This window comes from Bombus vosnesenskii, unplaced genomic scaffold (genome assembly GCF_011952255.1).
Source record: "Bombus vosnesenskii isolate JDL3184/JDL3185 unplaced genomic scaffold, Bvos_JDL3184-5_v1.1 scf7180000013352, whole genome shotgun sequence".
In the NCBI taxonomy this organism is placed as follows: domain Eukaryota; kingdom Metazoa; phylum Arthropoda; class Insecta; order Hymenoptera; family Apidae; genus Bombus; species Bombus vosnesenskii.
Window position 1 is genome coordinate 2,968,072 of NW_022882988.1, and position 16,547 is coordinate 2,984,618.

At 41.0% G+C, this 16,547-nt stretch overlaps 1 protein-coding gene across 6 annotated transcripts in view; it reads right to left on the minus strand.

Moving 5' to 3' along the window:
- The window catches only part of LOC117236792 (calmodulin-like), a 77,297-nt gene that overhangs the window by 39,274 nt on the left and 21,476 nt on the right, over positions 1-16,547 (minus strand). For 5 of the 6 annotated variants that reach the window (XM_033500053.1, XM_033500055.1, XM_033500057.1 and 2 more), the window contains exon 2: positions 2,666-3,101. In XM_033500053.1, coding sequence (XP_033355944.1) covers positions 2,666-3,008 — 343 coding nt within the window. In that variant the 5' untranslated portion in view covers positions 3,009-3,101. Of the gene's footprint in view, positions 1-2,665; positions 3,102-3,559; positions 3,668-16,547 lie in introns of those variants that run through there. The other variant, XM_033500056.1, reaches the window with a different exon arrangement.

The following is a 16,547-nucleotide window of genomic DNA, read 5'->3' on the forward strand; positions in this document are numbered from 1 at the left end:
GGGACAAGAAGCATCAGTTACGGGGGTAACGTAGGTAGGGAAATACCTATCTATACTTTTTATCAACGCGAAGGAGGGACGAAGGAGGTCGACGAACAAGAGGAGGAAAAAACTGGAGGAACAATACTGGATGAACTGGATGAACAACAGTCAGATGAACAACAGGCAGAAGAACAGTCTTTGGAGAACCATGAACTTTCGGACGTTCGCGGGGAGACGCGATCTCGAAGAAGCGCGCCAACGGGAGTCATAAATTCCCGTTACGATTTGACTAATCGGCGCCACGAATCGTTCGATCCCTTATTTCTTGTGAGATAATAGGGGTGGTTGATTGAATATAACGCTGCTATTAACAGGTTATTATATACCTGAATGATCCAACAACTTCAATGTAATACAAGATTGAGTAGGTAAAATAGCAATTGCAAACAAGTACAACCTGAGACTCCTTTCGTGTCGACGACGGTGATGATATATCTTCTGTCGATTGACTGTCTTCGACTTGTAGATTCTGCTTGATTTCCGACGCTTGCTGTTCCTTGCACTGTCCTTCGACTCGAGTCGATGTAGACTAACTGACGAGCTTTAACTGTTACTTGAATATTACTGTGGAACAAGCCTAGAGCGCAAGTACAAGAAGTTAAGTTGACCCTCCTGATGCCGTAGAAGTGAAATTCGTTCCTATGTAATCACGGAGGAAAGCTCGGTAAGGGTGTGCCCTTTGAACGAAGAACGTGAATTTGTTGCTCACACTTTTCGTCAGAAAAGTGAGGGTAACGATCCGCGATGACGATTAGTTATGACCAACGTTAGAAATGAAGATAAGAGGAAAAAGCCTCTTACCGACGTGACTCATGGGCGACCTTGTTTATGGGAAAAATCTGCTTTTCTGTTAGAAAAATATCCGCTTTCTCCGTAATTTGTAAGAACGTGCAATAAACCTAAGGATTTTAAGTATCAGGTATAAACCGAAAATACTTGCAGGATTAAAGGTTCCTGCAAGCTAATGAGATTCGGTGTTAATAGGGCCTTAGGTTTATTGTGGCTCTGTCTAATGGTGCTTGGGCCTTGACGGTCAGACAATGAAGGACGTCACACGGACCATTTCACGTCCGTATACAGCAGTATACCAATGCAATGACGAAAAAGCTGTTGATTGCACCATCTTGTAGCTATGTATTTGCGAATTTCTCTTCTGTTTTGACAACGCTAACGAAGTAGTGGCTCGTAACGATGGCTCAATACCATAAATAAAATACAAAACGGTTTGGTTGTTTCCAATTTGCGTGGAAAGATAAGCCGTGTAACAAAAACAATTCGTGGAATTTCTTTTGCTCAACGATTCGCTGGAATTAATGACTGTAAAAGAGATATGATATTGGAAATTTTAATTATCGTGTCTTCGTTCGGAATTATAAAGGTATCATAATTAATTTTAATTAATTTGATGATAAGCTAATGAAACAAAAGGCACCATAATATCTAAAACTTAATTCACAAACAATAAAATAAATTTTCGTATGAAATTCGGCTCTGTATTTCTATCACATAACAGAACTAATTACAGATGCAATATATGAAAATTTTCTTTCATGTCATGGAAAATGACTGAAAAGTCATGGATGCGTTTAAAACGAGAGTCGTTTTATGTTTTCATGAATTCACTCGGATACTTCCAGCTCGGTTATTAAAGTAATAAATTTCGTTACACGGTTTAAATATATTCCTGGATCATGATTTATGTTTATTTCATCTCCGATTAAATATTCTCAAAAGTAATCCTACGAATAATATCCCACAGGTACATTCATTTCATCGCCACAACACCTTCCAAATTATAACACAAGAGCAGAGTTATACATTGTTAGGATACGTCAGATTAAATTCATATTAAGCTTTCCAGCGCGATATCGTATTTAATCCTCGAAATTCAAACAGAAAGAAAATCTCTGTTATATTTGTTTGGAGCCATTAATATGGATAGAATGTGACACCAACATAACTCTTCGAGTTCTCAGCTACGAATTTAAGATTATCTGTCTTTTAAAGATCGTAAAAATAGATCGAATACCACTCTACTTTTTGCCCATCAGTCCTCTTCTGCCTTCAAACAACCTATAGGTACCAGATTCGGCTACAAACGAATACCACTCCACTTTCTACCCACCAATTCTCTCTTGTCTTTGAAAAACCTATATCGGATTCGACTGCAAATGAAGCATCGAGAGCAAAAGTGGGCTAATTCTAATACAAGCTGAGTAATTTGTTGTTTACATAAGATCTATGCGAGTTTCTACGATTATTTCTACGATTAATCTGGTCATTTCTTAAATCCGAAATTTCTATAATTACAGAATTAAAAATTAACTCCACTTAGATCGATTTTAGTCCTCGCAAGTGGAAATACCATATAATTTACTTTCAACCAAAAAACGATGAGACAAATTAAACGGAGGAAGATCCATAAATTGAAAAATTATTATATGAAAAAAATTAGGAGTCTCAGTCACTAGTTAAATCGTCTTCCTCAAATTGACAGCTTACTGCAGATTATTGGAATATGCAAATCAATACTCTCTCGTTAAAAAAAGACATAGTCCATTTGTGCAAACGATGTCTCAAATCTGATTGCTACGACCATTTGATAATCGTTAAATTAACTCACCTTTCATTTGAGATTTCGATATAGTAGGCGTCTTGCTGGACGATTCAGGGGCTGATCTCTTTGGAGACGCGGGCAAGGAAAAGAGAACGTTCGTTGACAGCTTGGTGGCCTCCGTGGACGACGAGGCCGACAAATATGTGGAGGACGACGTGGCCGTGATCGGGCAAGTCGCCGAATGGGGCTGTGGGGCCTGTTGCCATTGCCAACGACATTGCTGCCGTTGGTCTGTCGCGCTGGACGATATCGATGCTTCTGATTCCACGGGCACAAATGGCATCGCCATTGACGCGACTGTCATCGTCGACGTCGACGTCGACGTTGTCGGTGTGGTCGTCATCGTCATCGTTATCGTAGCCGCCGACGTCCTCGGCGAACAGCTGCTCGTCGTTCCTTCTTGTCCCTCGCTGTTCGCTACCGTCCCGCTGTTCTGTCTCGTCTGCAAACGTTTTAAATAAACACACTCGTGAGAACAACCGTCTGATCGCTTGTTCATCTTTTATACGCCAGAGTTTCAGGAATTTTTAGAGAGAAAATGCTTAGAAAAACGGTAGACGTCGAGATTTCACGGTTTTTATTTGCGAATATAGAGTGGAATCACGCGAGACAAAGTGTGGCAAATAAAGAAGACAGATGAATTTCGTGGGTAACGATTTAACGTTCTCTGATGGTCGATGAATCGAGCTAGCTCGCTAGCCACAGGTGGCACGACGCGCGTTACGATGGACAGACAGTTCACCGCGACACAGAAAGCACAATAGAACGGATCTGGACGAAGCTACGTGAAAAAGAAAATTGGAATTATGTGTTCTAATCGAAGAAAGACACATCTATTGGCTCGTTCTTATAACACGCAATTCTATCGATGATTTTGCACGTTGGCCCGATGCGTATTACCGGAATTTAATAATAAAAAGATAACGTGAACGGACAGTTTGCGAGAAAGGAACTGAGTGAACTCGGACGGAACTGGAGTGAAAAATATACAGGAATCGGGTAACGATCACGAAGTGGCAGGTATTCGCTGTTTCGCGGTTATAAACTTGGAGACACGTCCCGCAGGCGTATCAGCGTACAAAGTTTATCGGTCGCGTGGTTTAGGAGCTAGCCACGAACGTGTTTTTGCGCTGTTCACGGTAATCGTGTCTCGTTGTAGGTACGAACATCGATTGAACGCCTTGATGGTCGGCTTGACATTCAGCCTCCTCTGTGCGAGATATATTGTCGACAATATCAACAGCCGAGTAATTGATGGCAGTAATTGATGCGATTCGTAACAGAAACATCGATTGGATTTCGATTGGGAAACGCTCTCGTTAAACTCTGGCAATTTAGTTTATTAAATTGGCATAAAATTGGTCGCTTCTCTTTTCTGACTAAAATAATCTCATCGAAAGCTGCCTGTATTCTTCTTTCCTACATAATACCGTCCCGGTATTTTTAAACTTAGAAATTTTAATTTCTAATCTGCAAAATTAAGAAATTTTATCGCGCGGAACTTTATTAACGAAAGTAATTGAGACGTGGATTTAATAACCGTAAGAACAGCCATAGAGTCCTTACTGCAAGTCGACTTGATTTATGAAGAGAAAAAGCACACAACGGTTGAAAGCATTTCGAACGTCAGGACGCAAGTTACGACGCGTTTAACTCTGTTTAGAAACTGCCAGGTTCCGTGGTATTTCCCGCGACAATAAAAGAAGCTCGAGCCGGCGGCTTTTTTCCCTGTCAGTTCGACACAACATACACACGTCACAGCGATAAACCTCGGATCAGACGACTCGCCAAATTGCTGCGTTTTTGCGAGCGGAATGAGAGAGCCGTCGCTCGGGGCGCGAATCGACCCTAATCTTCCGCTGAGATCGAGCTCGCGTATCGCGACCACTATAAATTTCGTATTCTCACTCGGAAAGAAACGGCCGATCATAAAATCGTAATTTTCGCAGGCAAACAGTTTCTTGCAGCGATCTTCGGGATAAAAAGACGAATTAAATTTTTCTTAACGCATGAGCGATCGATAACTCGGCGGAAAAACCACGGTGATCCGAACGGACAAGAAGAGACATCCGATTTATTGAATTCCGTGCAGCTTTCTCACAACTGACATAGATGGCTAGAACGAGAATTACGCGGACCACCCTGCAGCCAGAACTTTCGAATTTTAAAATCAACCGACAGGAAAAGTTTCGCGAATTTAGTAACAAAAGAACGTGGAACGAGGTTCCCTTTTCTTTTCTATCCATTTATTTTCATCTGCATAGCCATCGGTAAAAAGACAGTGGCAAAATCGGATTCTCGTTAACTCGTCACGCGTTCCCGATCGGTCCTGACATTTTTGTGCTCGGATTCGACGTTTCCTCGGATTTAAATTACATTTTATCGGTGCCACCCAACGTGGGTAAGGTGACCGTAGCCTATTTCACTGGATTAGATTTCAGATTCCGGTCGAGATCTACCAACGAATACTTTTCCTTTTTACTCATCCTCGCTGACCACTACATAAAGGGGAACGTCTTCGATACGTAATTATAAAAACGGTTTTAATCCCCTTCGTAATCGCTCGTTAACTATCCCTTCGTTTTTCCGATTAGCCGTTATCGAACGTTGTCTTTAATTAGCCGCATAATTAAAATTCCTGCGATCGTAAACGGACAACTGACACTATTGTATAAAAATAATTCGTGAGCAACCTGCACTTTCGAAACTACTTAACAAGCGTTCGTCGCTCTAACCAATCACGATTTCTTCCGGAGACAAAGTCGCATACCGCGACCGTAGAAACCGCAACGAAACCAGGAAATTGGAGAACAAAGTAGATGGACGGGGGACCAGAAAAAGAACGATTTTGTCCGTTGCAATCTATCATGTAGATAATTCAATTACGACCATCCCCTACAACCAGACGGTCCATTATCCAGTTGGTTAATGAAACAACAGCGAGATGAACGATACGCGTAAGATTTTGACCGGTGGACTTTCAGCCAGAAATTGCATCATTACCGATCGTTTCTAACGTCGTGTCGGTTAATCGCGAAGAAATGTTACCGTAGCCACACGGATTATCCGTCTCGCTCTACCGAGTGTATCCATAGCGAATCATCAATCGATTCACATTTCGTATTCTTTTAGTCGCTCGATGAATTGGTAATACACATTGCATCGTTGAAAGTCTTTTCAACTCAGAGCACGATCTTAATTCGTTTCTCGATATTTCCTCGTCGAGGGGAAACTTCATTAGCGGCAACGACTACGCCAATTGACCGGCTTATTACTCGTCATCTGGAAGAACAGGTGGAAGAGCGGCGAAGAGAACGTCGTTATGTTACCGTTGTTCGCAGCCGTGGTTATTATCGCTGTGCCAGTCATATCAGCCTAGTTCTTCATATCGAGACTTGGCTCGGGCTAAAAGAGTCACGAAATTCGTCCGAGGGCACGAAGGTTGGTTGGACGACGCGACCGTTCTAACTCGATTAAGTCTCGTAATAAACGTGCCGCTTAATTAACTCGTCTTAGCAGCGAGCATCTGGTCGAACGGTTGAAGCATCGAATACTTAACAGATCGACGAACAATTAAATGGGTATAAGGAACCTAACGATCGCAATGGCCGATGCATGAATCTTGCCGCAGGATCGTGGAATGTTGGTGGCGATTAAAAGAACGCTTTCTTTGAATACCGATGAGAGGACGTCGCAAAATGGAATGCCTGATGCTATAGCGCGGCTCAGGTCTCGCGGAATTTTATGGGTTAAGACGTTTTAATTAAAACGTGCGATCGGAGACTTCCGCTGAAAATCGCGCGATCTGAAACGTTCGTTCAAAATTATGAGAATTTCGTTGAATTTGAGTGTGGATCGAAGTAAACAAACGTCATGGAAACGCGTTCCTGGCAGACTTGTAATTATATGCCGCCGTTAATCGTTTGCTTTTCGAAAATCGTGTCAATTAACGCCAAAGGGTGTTTGTATAACGCGTTTGTAAAACGCGTGAAGCGAATTTCGAGAGTTCGTCGGAACGGTTGCGGAGAAACAGAATGGATGTGTTCACTACGTAAATCAGTGCTGTAAGCACTAGGAACAAGCAACTAGCGAATGTAATTTTCGCTGAGAGAAGAATTACAGGGTAGGGAAAACAAGCACGATGCAACGACACGAGAAACGTACAACGAGAAACGTATAGCAGAGACACAAGGTCGATGGAAAGGAATGGACCGAGGAAGAGAAAAGTTTACGAGGGTTAGGCCGTAGGCGCGATAAGACCTGGCACTCGATCACACTGTCTCGCATTTTGATTGAACGAGAAACGAGAAAACTTCGACTGACTCGAACGCGCGGCTGACGATTTGCATGCGACTATTACGTGGCACGGCCTGCATACAAGAGATAGCGTTTTATGTTGCTATTAAACATTTAATTTTTCCTCGGATGAAATACCATCGGAGCGTCCAGGGAAGAAAGTACGTAGCTCGATAATTGATGTTCGATAACGAAGAAACTGTAATGTTTACGTTACAAATGGCCAATTACGAAGAAGAGAAATCATCTTGCCAGATTTATACAGAGATAATATTTCGAAAAAATATCTCGCGAAATGTACGAGTACACAGGAAGGTTAAATGTCTTGACGTGAAATACGATGTTCTTAGCGCCAACTGAGCGTTAACTTCGAGGATATTTGCTTATACGTACGCATCTGGTGTTTGGAGTCTCGGGGGTTTGACTGCGACACGGCAAATTTCACCGATTCCATTCCGGATTAGTGCAATTTGTAGACATGTAGTTACCTTCCCGTTGTAGCGGTATAGTGATTCAATTTACATGGGGTAAACTGCTGCGACAAGCTTGTACCTTGTAAGCATGTAAGCAACCGCCTGCTCGACACTATTCAATCAACGAGGGACCAGCAGTTTCTCCGAGGATTCCTCCGGCACTCGGCCGAGTCAGAAAATCTTTCTAATATTCAAGAGCATTTCTCAAGATAACCAGATAAGACACAGCCCGGTATATCAGGAACGAGGTACGCGGTTAAAGTATAAAACACCCTCGCGCGCTCTTGTCGCCCTTCTTCACGACCTTTCTCTCATTTTCAACCCTCCGCTCGTGCAATTTCCACGAAGTCTCGAACCAAACGCGCTACAACCTGTCCTCAGAAGCTGAACCATAGCAACTGGCGAGTTCCGAACGATTTTACAAGCTGAAACTCGTAACTAGAAACATTGTATACAGAATTTGATCGCCGACCACGTACCGTACTCGTACTCGCTGAGTGCTAATTGGGAATGTACGGAATTACCAAGAATTAACCGATTAATCGACACGCTGGGAAAGGGAGAGAAACGCGTTGAGGGCGAACTCGTTAGCGCTGCGGCTGACCGCCCGTTTACGACCGATTTCACGCAAACGCGTCGCTCTGCGCCATAATTCAGCTTATGAGAAAGGAAATGATCGCGCGACGGCACGGCTGCCCGTGTTTGTGCTAGCTATTAAGCGGCGATTTCGTTTTCAATTCATTGCCAGAGGATAACCATGGAACACACACAGTTTACGATTCATATTATATTATATAGGCCATTGTGTAGGTTAGGCTCCGTTAAAGGAAGAAAAATAATTCTTTTCCTCGGTAACAAACCGATATCTGTTGTAATCGATCGAACGACAACATTTTACGCTCTCGCTAAGGGTCTAGAGAACAGCCATCGCGATTTTCTTTCACGCGGGATGAAAATTTATCTTTCGACGACACATTCTTCGAAGAGAAGAAGTACGGTTAGGATAAGAATAAAGAGAAAGAGGTCGATCGAAAGAAAACACACGGTCTATTCATCGTTCAATAATACCGCGTGCCTTTTCCTCGCCTCTTCTATTAGCACACCTTTTGATAAAACATTAATTTTTAACAAGATGCCGTTCCATGAACTTGTACTAAAATTTCTGAAACTATTCCTGTTTCTTATTCACCTTGCTACAGACACGTTTTGTTTTTATTTCCCTGCAACTAAATTTTTATTTATAGGAGAGTATTAAAGAATTATGTTCGCGAGAATAGTAACTGTGCTACGAGCCATAACAATAAAGCATCTAGACTAAAATTGATCGACGAAACGCCTGTGAAATACGACTAATTCACGTCCTTGTTCTCCCGATACAATGGCGTGATTATTCGCGACAGATCAATGACACGCGTTCATTGCCTCGTCCATTAAATTCCTCGTACCATTTAGTGTGATCGAAAAACCCGTTGATCTTCGCATTCAGGTATCTCGTGAACCTTAGACACGAATTGAGACAGGAATATATGATCGGGTTTCCAGGCTGCCAATGAATGCTCTATCCGCGAGGGGTTTGAACATTTTTCGCGAATCCCTCGAATCACGGTCTAAGTGGAAACACGAGCCTACGTGACAAGTACGATGATATTCTTGAAAAGAATTTAGCATCGTTTCACCCATTTGGTTCCGGATGGGAGTAACGGCCGAGTTTTATATTCCTGTAGTAGGTGTAGCGCGATATTTTCTCTCCAGGGACTTTCACCCGGCGAAAAGTAGGTATGTGTTTCCAACCGTAACGTGCTTGAAGCTTTTCGAAAAGCCTCCTAACGCACGGCTACGTCTTACCGGGAACTTCCAGCATGGTTGGATCAACGTGCACAAAGCAAATGGGCGAAGAAAAGAGCGGGCCAAAGTGTGGCTAGTGCATACAGTCGCAGCAACGGTTTCGTAATACGACGAACACCGCAAGAACGCTTAAGTTTTCTCATTTAATGCTACCGCCGGTACTCCATCTATCTTAAAATCGTTCGTATCTCGTTTCAAATTCGTTAGAATTAACGAGGAAGAAGAAAGCAACGCATCGAGCCCGGGAAGCGAGAAACGCATCTACTTCGGTGCACAGAGACATTCTGACAGCGTCTTGGAATTTCTAGCCATCGTAAATTTCACTCAACGGCGAAATATATATATATATACGTGTATAACGTAGGTGTGGACACTAAAAAATGAGTATAACGAATTGACAGAGTGCGCTTTGCGCAGCGATGAAATTTAAAATTTCATATCAGCCATCTTGTGAAACTTGAGTATGCAAATTAGAACAAATAGAGAATAGGCTAGCGACGTGAGTAACTGACAAAGCTTTGGACAGACTCGGGTTAATATCGGAACGTTTTATGAGACGTTTTAAAGAGAAACGAGAGTTTCGCGTTTGTTTTCTCTTCGCGTTCGCCGTATCGAATAGAAAAAAGAGAGGAGGCAAAATGAAATTTGAAAATGTCGCTTCGCGTTACGGGTGCTTGTGTTTCGCTCTATGGTGAAAAAAATTCGTTAGCCCCGTCGAATTGTTCTGAAGGAGCTCGCGAAAATGGAAACAATGCAATGCGACGTGAGACTGAAAAGGAACGGGCGGGTTGCTTATCGGTTAATTACAGCGGACGCAGTTGCTCGCTCGTTAATTGTTTAAAAGTGCTACGATTACCAAGGGGATTTTTAATTGCCGGCTGAAGTTCGTCCTCGAATGGGAACTCGAGCAGGAATTTACGGTTCACGAACGGCCTAAAAATTCTCAAGACGTTGATACGCACTTGTTCTGACGTAACGTCTGTAAATATTTAGAAATTTTAGGATTTACGACGACTGTACGAACTTTATCAAAATTTAGAATCAGCGTTTATGGATTTAGAAAGCTATAAATTTAAATCACTTAATAAAAAAACTTCTTTGAAAAATATACACCTTTTCTTTTTAAAATAATATATCCGTCGATTTTACATGTTACCATTCGAAATAATATCGCTAGTTCTCGTATCAAGTTAAAGAAATCTTCTTTATCTGATACGCAATTAATTGTTACCAAATCAATAAGATATGTAATTCCGTGATCTTCGATGATTATGTAATTCGATTTTATCGATGCATTAACTCGTACACGTAAATCGATCATCGTGTTGTTTTATCAGACACACGTATAATAATTATAAAGTATAAAATCATTAAAGATTCTTTTATCTGTAACATTTGTGATTACGTTACGCGTTGTCAAAAATAGGTACTGTATCTGTATCTTTATGAAAAAAAAATCCACGTTTAATCCTATACTTCTGTTTCTCGAAATGATATCGTACGTTACATAAAATTCAGACATTCCGCTACGACCGTGCCACTGGCAGAAGCCTTCGGCAGATTTACCTATTCGATATTCATACTTTCGGCAAACCAAACGCGTGCTTCCCTCTATTTCCCACTGTTCTTTTACGACTATGCCTCGGCCAAGAATTTTCCGAGTATAATGGTCGATGTTTCGCCATTCTAGCAATAGCAATGGCCCCGTTATTTTCTCGCCGTTGTCCGAAATAAAGCCACATTATCATTCTTCGCCGATAGAAGCGGCACTGTATTTCTGCGAGTAGAACAGTCAAAAGACCGTAGGGTCGCAGCGGCGCGGCGTAAGTGGTGTTTCACGATACACGAAACATTTGCATATTCAATCGATGGATATGCAGATGAAACGTGGCACGCCGATTGGGATCGAACAGTGAATGGGAGAAGGAAAAAAAGAGGTTTAGGTTAGGTTACGTATACCGTCGGTTGGGAAATATTCGCTGAACGCGATTGGAACGCAACGGAAATCGATGGCGCGATTTAATTTCTCGCTACTGGGTAGTTTAGAAAAGAATAAAAAAGCTTCGATCCCCTCCAGCGCATCAGCATTGTCGAAAAATTCAATTGATCATCGTCGTTGCTGTTGGTTCTTCTTCGCGACATGGCAATAGAAAGCATCGCGATGCATCGTGTCAAAATCTCGATTAGGAAACTCGTCCTCGTTATCTGCTAAACCAGATCGATGCATGTCGTGTCTTAAATGCCGCTGGCTATCGCCTTATCGCGATGTCCTTCGTGTTAATTGCCTTCGATATATCTCGTGTTTTCCCACTAATACTCGTGACATGTACCACGTAATGGCATAATGAATGACATTTACGAATGAACCAGTGTTATACCCGTCACGACATCGCCGATGGGAAAACACACCCCGATGGCTTAGGTGTGACATTTGATTCAACGTAGATTAGAATTAGGAAATGTAGGATGTAACACGTATGTATTACAGCGCGATATGCGTTGCCTATGGGTATTGCCACAGTGTTTACCTGGTCAGGTCAATACCATTTTGATAAAGTGAACGGTTTATCGACCAGACCTCTATTTGCTCAATAATAAAAAGACGTCGGCCATTTTTTACTAGCAACGAGTGATCGTGTTAGCTATTCTATGACGAAATAAAATATCGTTATGTACATTCTGACAAACTTATTACGCTGGTGCGCATCGTTACCCGCGAAGATAACGCAAGTTTTATACGCGTTCCCCGAAATTTTATTGTAGACTGTCAGATACGAGAGAGCGAGGTTTAATTTACGAAATTGACTTCGTTTTCTGTGCTTTGTCAGCGTGCTACGCGTAAATCACAAACAACCAACTTGAAACGCTCTTAAATTTCATTAAAACTCGGCGATAAATGGCGAATCGTTATGATGATCGGTATCTTTATGGTTATATCGATTTTGTCTTCGTTCCCGCGGCTTTCTCTTCGAAAATACTCTATTTACGACGAATATTCGATAAACGAGCCTGCCTGTCTTAAATTTATCGCGATCTCTTTGCAACACCCGCGACCGGACCGTCATATATAAATAACTAAAGATAAGTGTCGTCAAGATAAATAATATCGCCACCTTAATCTTGTCTTTTATATCTCATCCTCGATCAACAACAGACGTGTTATACGCGAAGGTATATTTATCTTTGAAGTACGTATATCCGAATCGATCGATCAAAGTGAACAATGTAAGTTCTAAAAATCAGAAGAAAATATTGCAATCGTAAGGATTCATCTTTTATCACTTTCCCCACCACTTTTTCTTTTTTTCTTTTTTTTTTTCTTTCTTTCGACTGTATAAAATGAAAACAGAATTAAGAATTCGGTCGATTAGATTCCTGTCTATCTTCTGAGCGTCTGCCATAAAGGACACCTAAATATAATTTAATTTCCACTTTTGCGAATCTTATTGTTCCACGGTAAAGCCTTCATTATGCGAAACGCGAAATCTCTGTCCCCTTAATTTCCCAGGGCCTCTTGCATATTCCTCGCTAATCCGCCGGCTACCCCTCGCAATACGTTTCTCGACAATCGCAAATTTTTCAGCCGCATTCCACCCCAGCGTTTCCTACGCCCACGAGAACCGAGACGCATGCACGAACGTCGGAGAAGTTTGGGAAGAAAGTTAGGACAATGAATAGAGTTACCATACGAAGTTACCTCGAAACGTCTTTTGGGTAGGCCGCGAGCAATACCGTGAATAACGAAACTGATTTAAATAGCGACTCGTTTGCTTAATATATACAGACTCGTAGTAACGGACAGATGTGCATTTACACGATGGATAACGTTGCAAGAACTATCTCGCAGCTATCATAATCTATCACTCATCTTGAAGGATGTTGTTCATCGAAGTTCGACAATACAAACGAAGCTATAGTAAGTCAGGGTATTCGAGAAGTTATCGTCTCGTTACGGATATTAATGACATTGAGTAAACTAATTATCCGTACAAATGCAAGAGTACGGTGCGGTTAATTAGAATACACGGTATTCAAATAGCGAGGCATGGTAAATGGGACGTGGCCGCGTGTATCGCTATAAAATAATTCGTAACGTGCTCCGAACACCGCGGTAGCACCTCGCTATTTGTCCAGTCAATCGAATTAAATTCTAGAGCTAATTTTATTTGCTATTCGGTGAAATATTAATGAATACTCTCGTCGAATATTTTCTGTTAGCGTCCGAGTTTAATCGACAGCTCTGAAAGAATGGAGCAGTCGTTAAAGAGAAATTAATAATCGATAGGAGATACGAGCTGGATGATAAGTTGTTTTCGTCGAAAAATAGAGAAAAGTAATATATAGGTTGACTCTTGCACGTAGTGAGAACGAAAGAATTTTCATTTCAAAGGTGAAAGCGATCAAACGGAAGGATTCGATTTTGGGGGAGAGAGCGCGTGAAACATGAAGCAACTCGGACTCGAAACTCGCGGCCAAGTAGTCGCATTGAGCGCGCGAACAGTCAGAATATTTCCAAGAAAGCATGCTCCTTTGGAGCTTGGAAAACGATAGGAATCGTCGAATCCCGATACTCGAATTCGAAGTATCCAATAGTCGCCCGATCCGTGGATTTTCAACGCGCTTTGCACAAGATATTCTCGAATAAATCCGGACTGTTCGTGCGAGATCTCCATTGGCCTGAATCGAATCTAAATCCTAAATCGAACAATCTCTCCGGACCACAGCTGGAGAAGCAATCGGCGAAAAAATGCAAAAGAAAAATGAAATTTTGATGGTGCACGCGTGTGATATGAAAGCTCCTCCGGGTTTTGCGACACGGAAAGATATATCTCGACAGGATATGAAAACCTATGAAATTTATGAGTCGATATCAATTAAACTCTTCGTCCTCGTAAACATTATGTCGTTTGGCCTGTTCTTCGCTTTACGATCTAGGAGAGAATAAACATACATCATGGATCGTTCCTTTTGTCACTAACTCGATGAAATATAACATTTTACGACGTCTTGTATTAAATGTGTTCGTTCTAATCGAAACACCCAGTGTGAAAACTTTGATCGGCGATAAAAAGCAATAGCGAAAACAAGGAATAAAGGATGATCCTGGTCGAAGAATTGACGACATGCGGTATCTGCGTCGATATGCAAATTGACAAGGGAGAAGTATCGAAGCTTACAGGCTATTGTATGCTTCTGTTGCGCATTCCACCGGTACCGTTCTTCCCTACCTTTGAGTAGCTCGTTATAAGATGTGACATACAAAGCGGTAAATGGAATGCGTCTTGGCTATACGTTTCTTACTTTACGTAAGATGAAAGCAGATAGGTCAGCGTTGTAAGATTTCGTATATAGCGTATTGTTGACAGCACAATGCCTGCGGAAAGTATGAGTGCTGATAATTTTTCAAAATTATCTTATTGTGCTCGATGCTTCGAAACAGAAATTAAATGTTTTAGCGAGTTAACAAGTTTCATATCGTGAGATATTCGTCATACTATCTTTTCTCTATATTTTTACTCAATTTTTTAAATTGGAATCAAGTGCCTAAGCATTATAAATCAAACAGAAGTCGAGTGGGCGTATTGCAACGAACCACAGGAAATTTTTTCCTTTACGATAGGTACAAATTTAGAGAAAGCTCTGAACGAATTAAAATAATGAAACGTTCGCCTATTTCTTACAAATTACCACAGAAAATGGAATACTCTAATTAAATTCGACCTTCCACTACTCCACCACTTACTGTCTTCTTCAAGCCACATTCCTCCATTTTCTCTGCGCCAGTATAAAAAGAACCTATTAAAGAATCGTTGTAAAGCACATCGCAAATGAATGAAGAAACGCTCAGGTGTTCTACCAAAGGAAAAATGCAAACTATATTTAGGCAGATATGATCTGCTAACGAAGAGATAAAGTACGTAAACGTGATGAACGATACATATAATATATGCTAAATATCGCGAGCTCGAATTATTTTCGATGATTTTTGGGAGATCTGTTTCGTAAAATTCTTATCTTATCTTATATTTTAACCAATCGGGATGGAAATACATAATTATAACTGTGACTTTTCTTCTAAATTTCTAGATAAGCATATATTCCGCTCTCCAAATTTCACGTTCAGAAATTTGAAGAGGACATCCAGTGATGTTAATAACTCTCCTCTCCTTGAGCATTTCAAAGACCCAAATTATGTAATCATAATATGGACTAACGGTTTGGTTAGTCCTGACTCATTAACATTTTCAAAGTAACTTACGTGCTTTGCGATGAGTACGAAATTGTGTCATCGCCAAAACGTTGCGGATTGACCCGGTTTTTATTATGATGCTCGGACGTGCAATGTTACGGCTGTCAACATGTTCCTTTAATCTACGTTTAAACGATGCGCAATTACGTGCATATACGGTGCGCCGCCTGAAACTGAACTGGCCCGACGGTTTTCGTCGGCTGAAACCAGAGAAAGCCAAACCGGACCGTTTGTTTTAAACATTTACCCTGCTCGATGAAGTTGATCGTAGTTAATTATTCCTTTATCGGGTAGCAAATTTTCGATCGACGAAAAAAAAAGAAAAAAAGAATGAAAACTCACGATATCTCATAGAAAGTCTATTAAAACGTAATACGAATGATTCAAATTTATAACGTCATAATTCGCAGGTGAATTGATCAAATTGATGGAAACTGATTCGATAGAATGGTACACACTGGAACTTCCAGGGATTTCAACGCGCGGGAAAATCCTGCTGAGATTTTCAGTGAATATTTCGACAGACGTTTGACAAAAATTCCGTTGATCTGGAACGCAATTTGCGTATAACATGTGCCCATAAATGCTGATAATTGACCAATCATGTGTCGCGTGATACGGCTGTCAAATGAACGAAGCAAAGCTGAAAATTCGTTTAAAATTAGTTCGAATATTTTGTTATATGTATGAATACGTATAATAAAAGGTAGATTTGCTGCAAAGCTTATTTCTTTGAAAAATGAATTACTGGATCTTCAAAGTTGATGATAATCTATCGACAATCTATATAATCTGAGACGGACCAGGTAAATAAACCAATTAAAGATTAAAATCATAACTCAATCGATATATTTTATATATCGGTAGCAAACACACAATATCGAGTTCCAAGAAATGAAAATTGTTTGTACAACTTTTTAAACGAACGACAAGTATGATTTCTTTGATTTGACGAAACTGAAAGGGTAGAATGTTCAAACCAAAGATCATTCTTTCCTAGTAGTAACGCGCATTCATGCTGAAA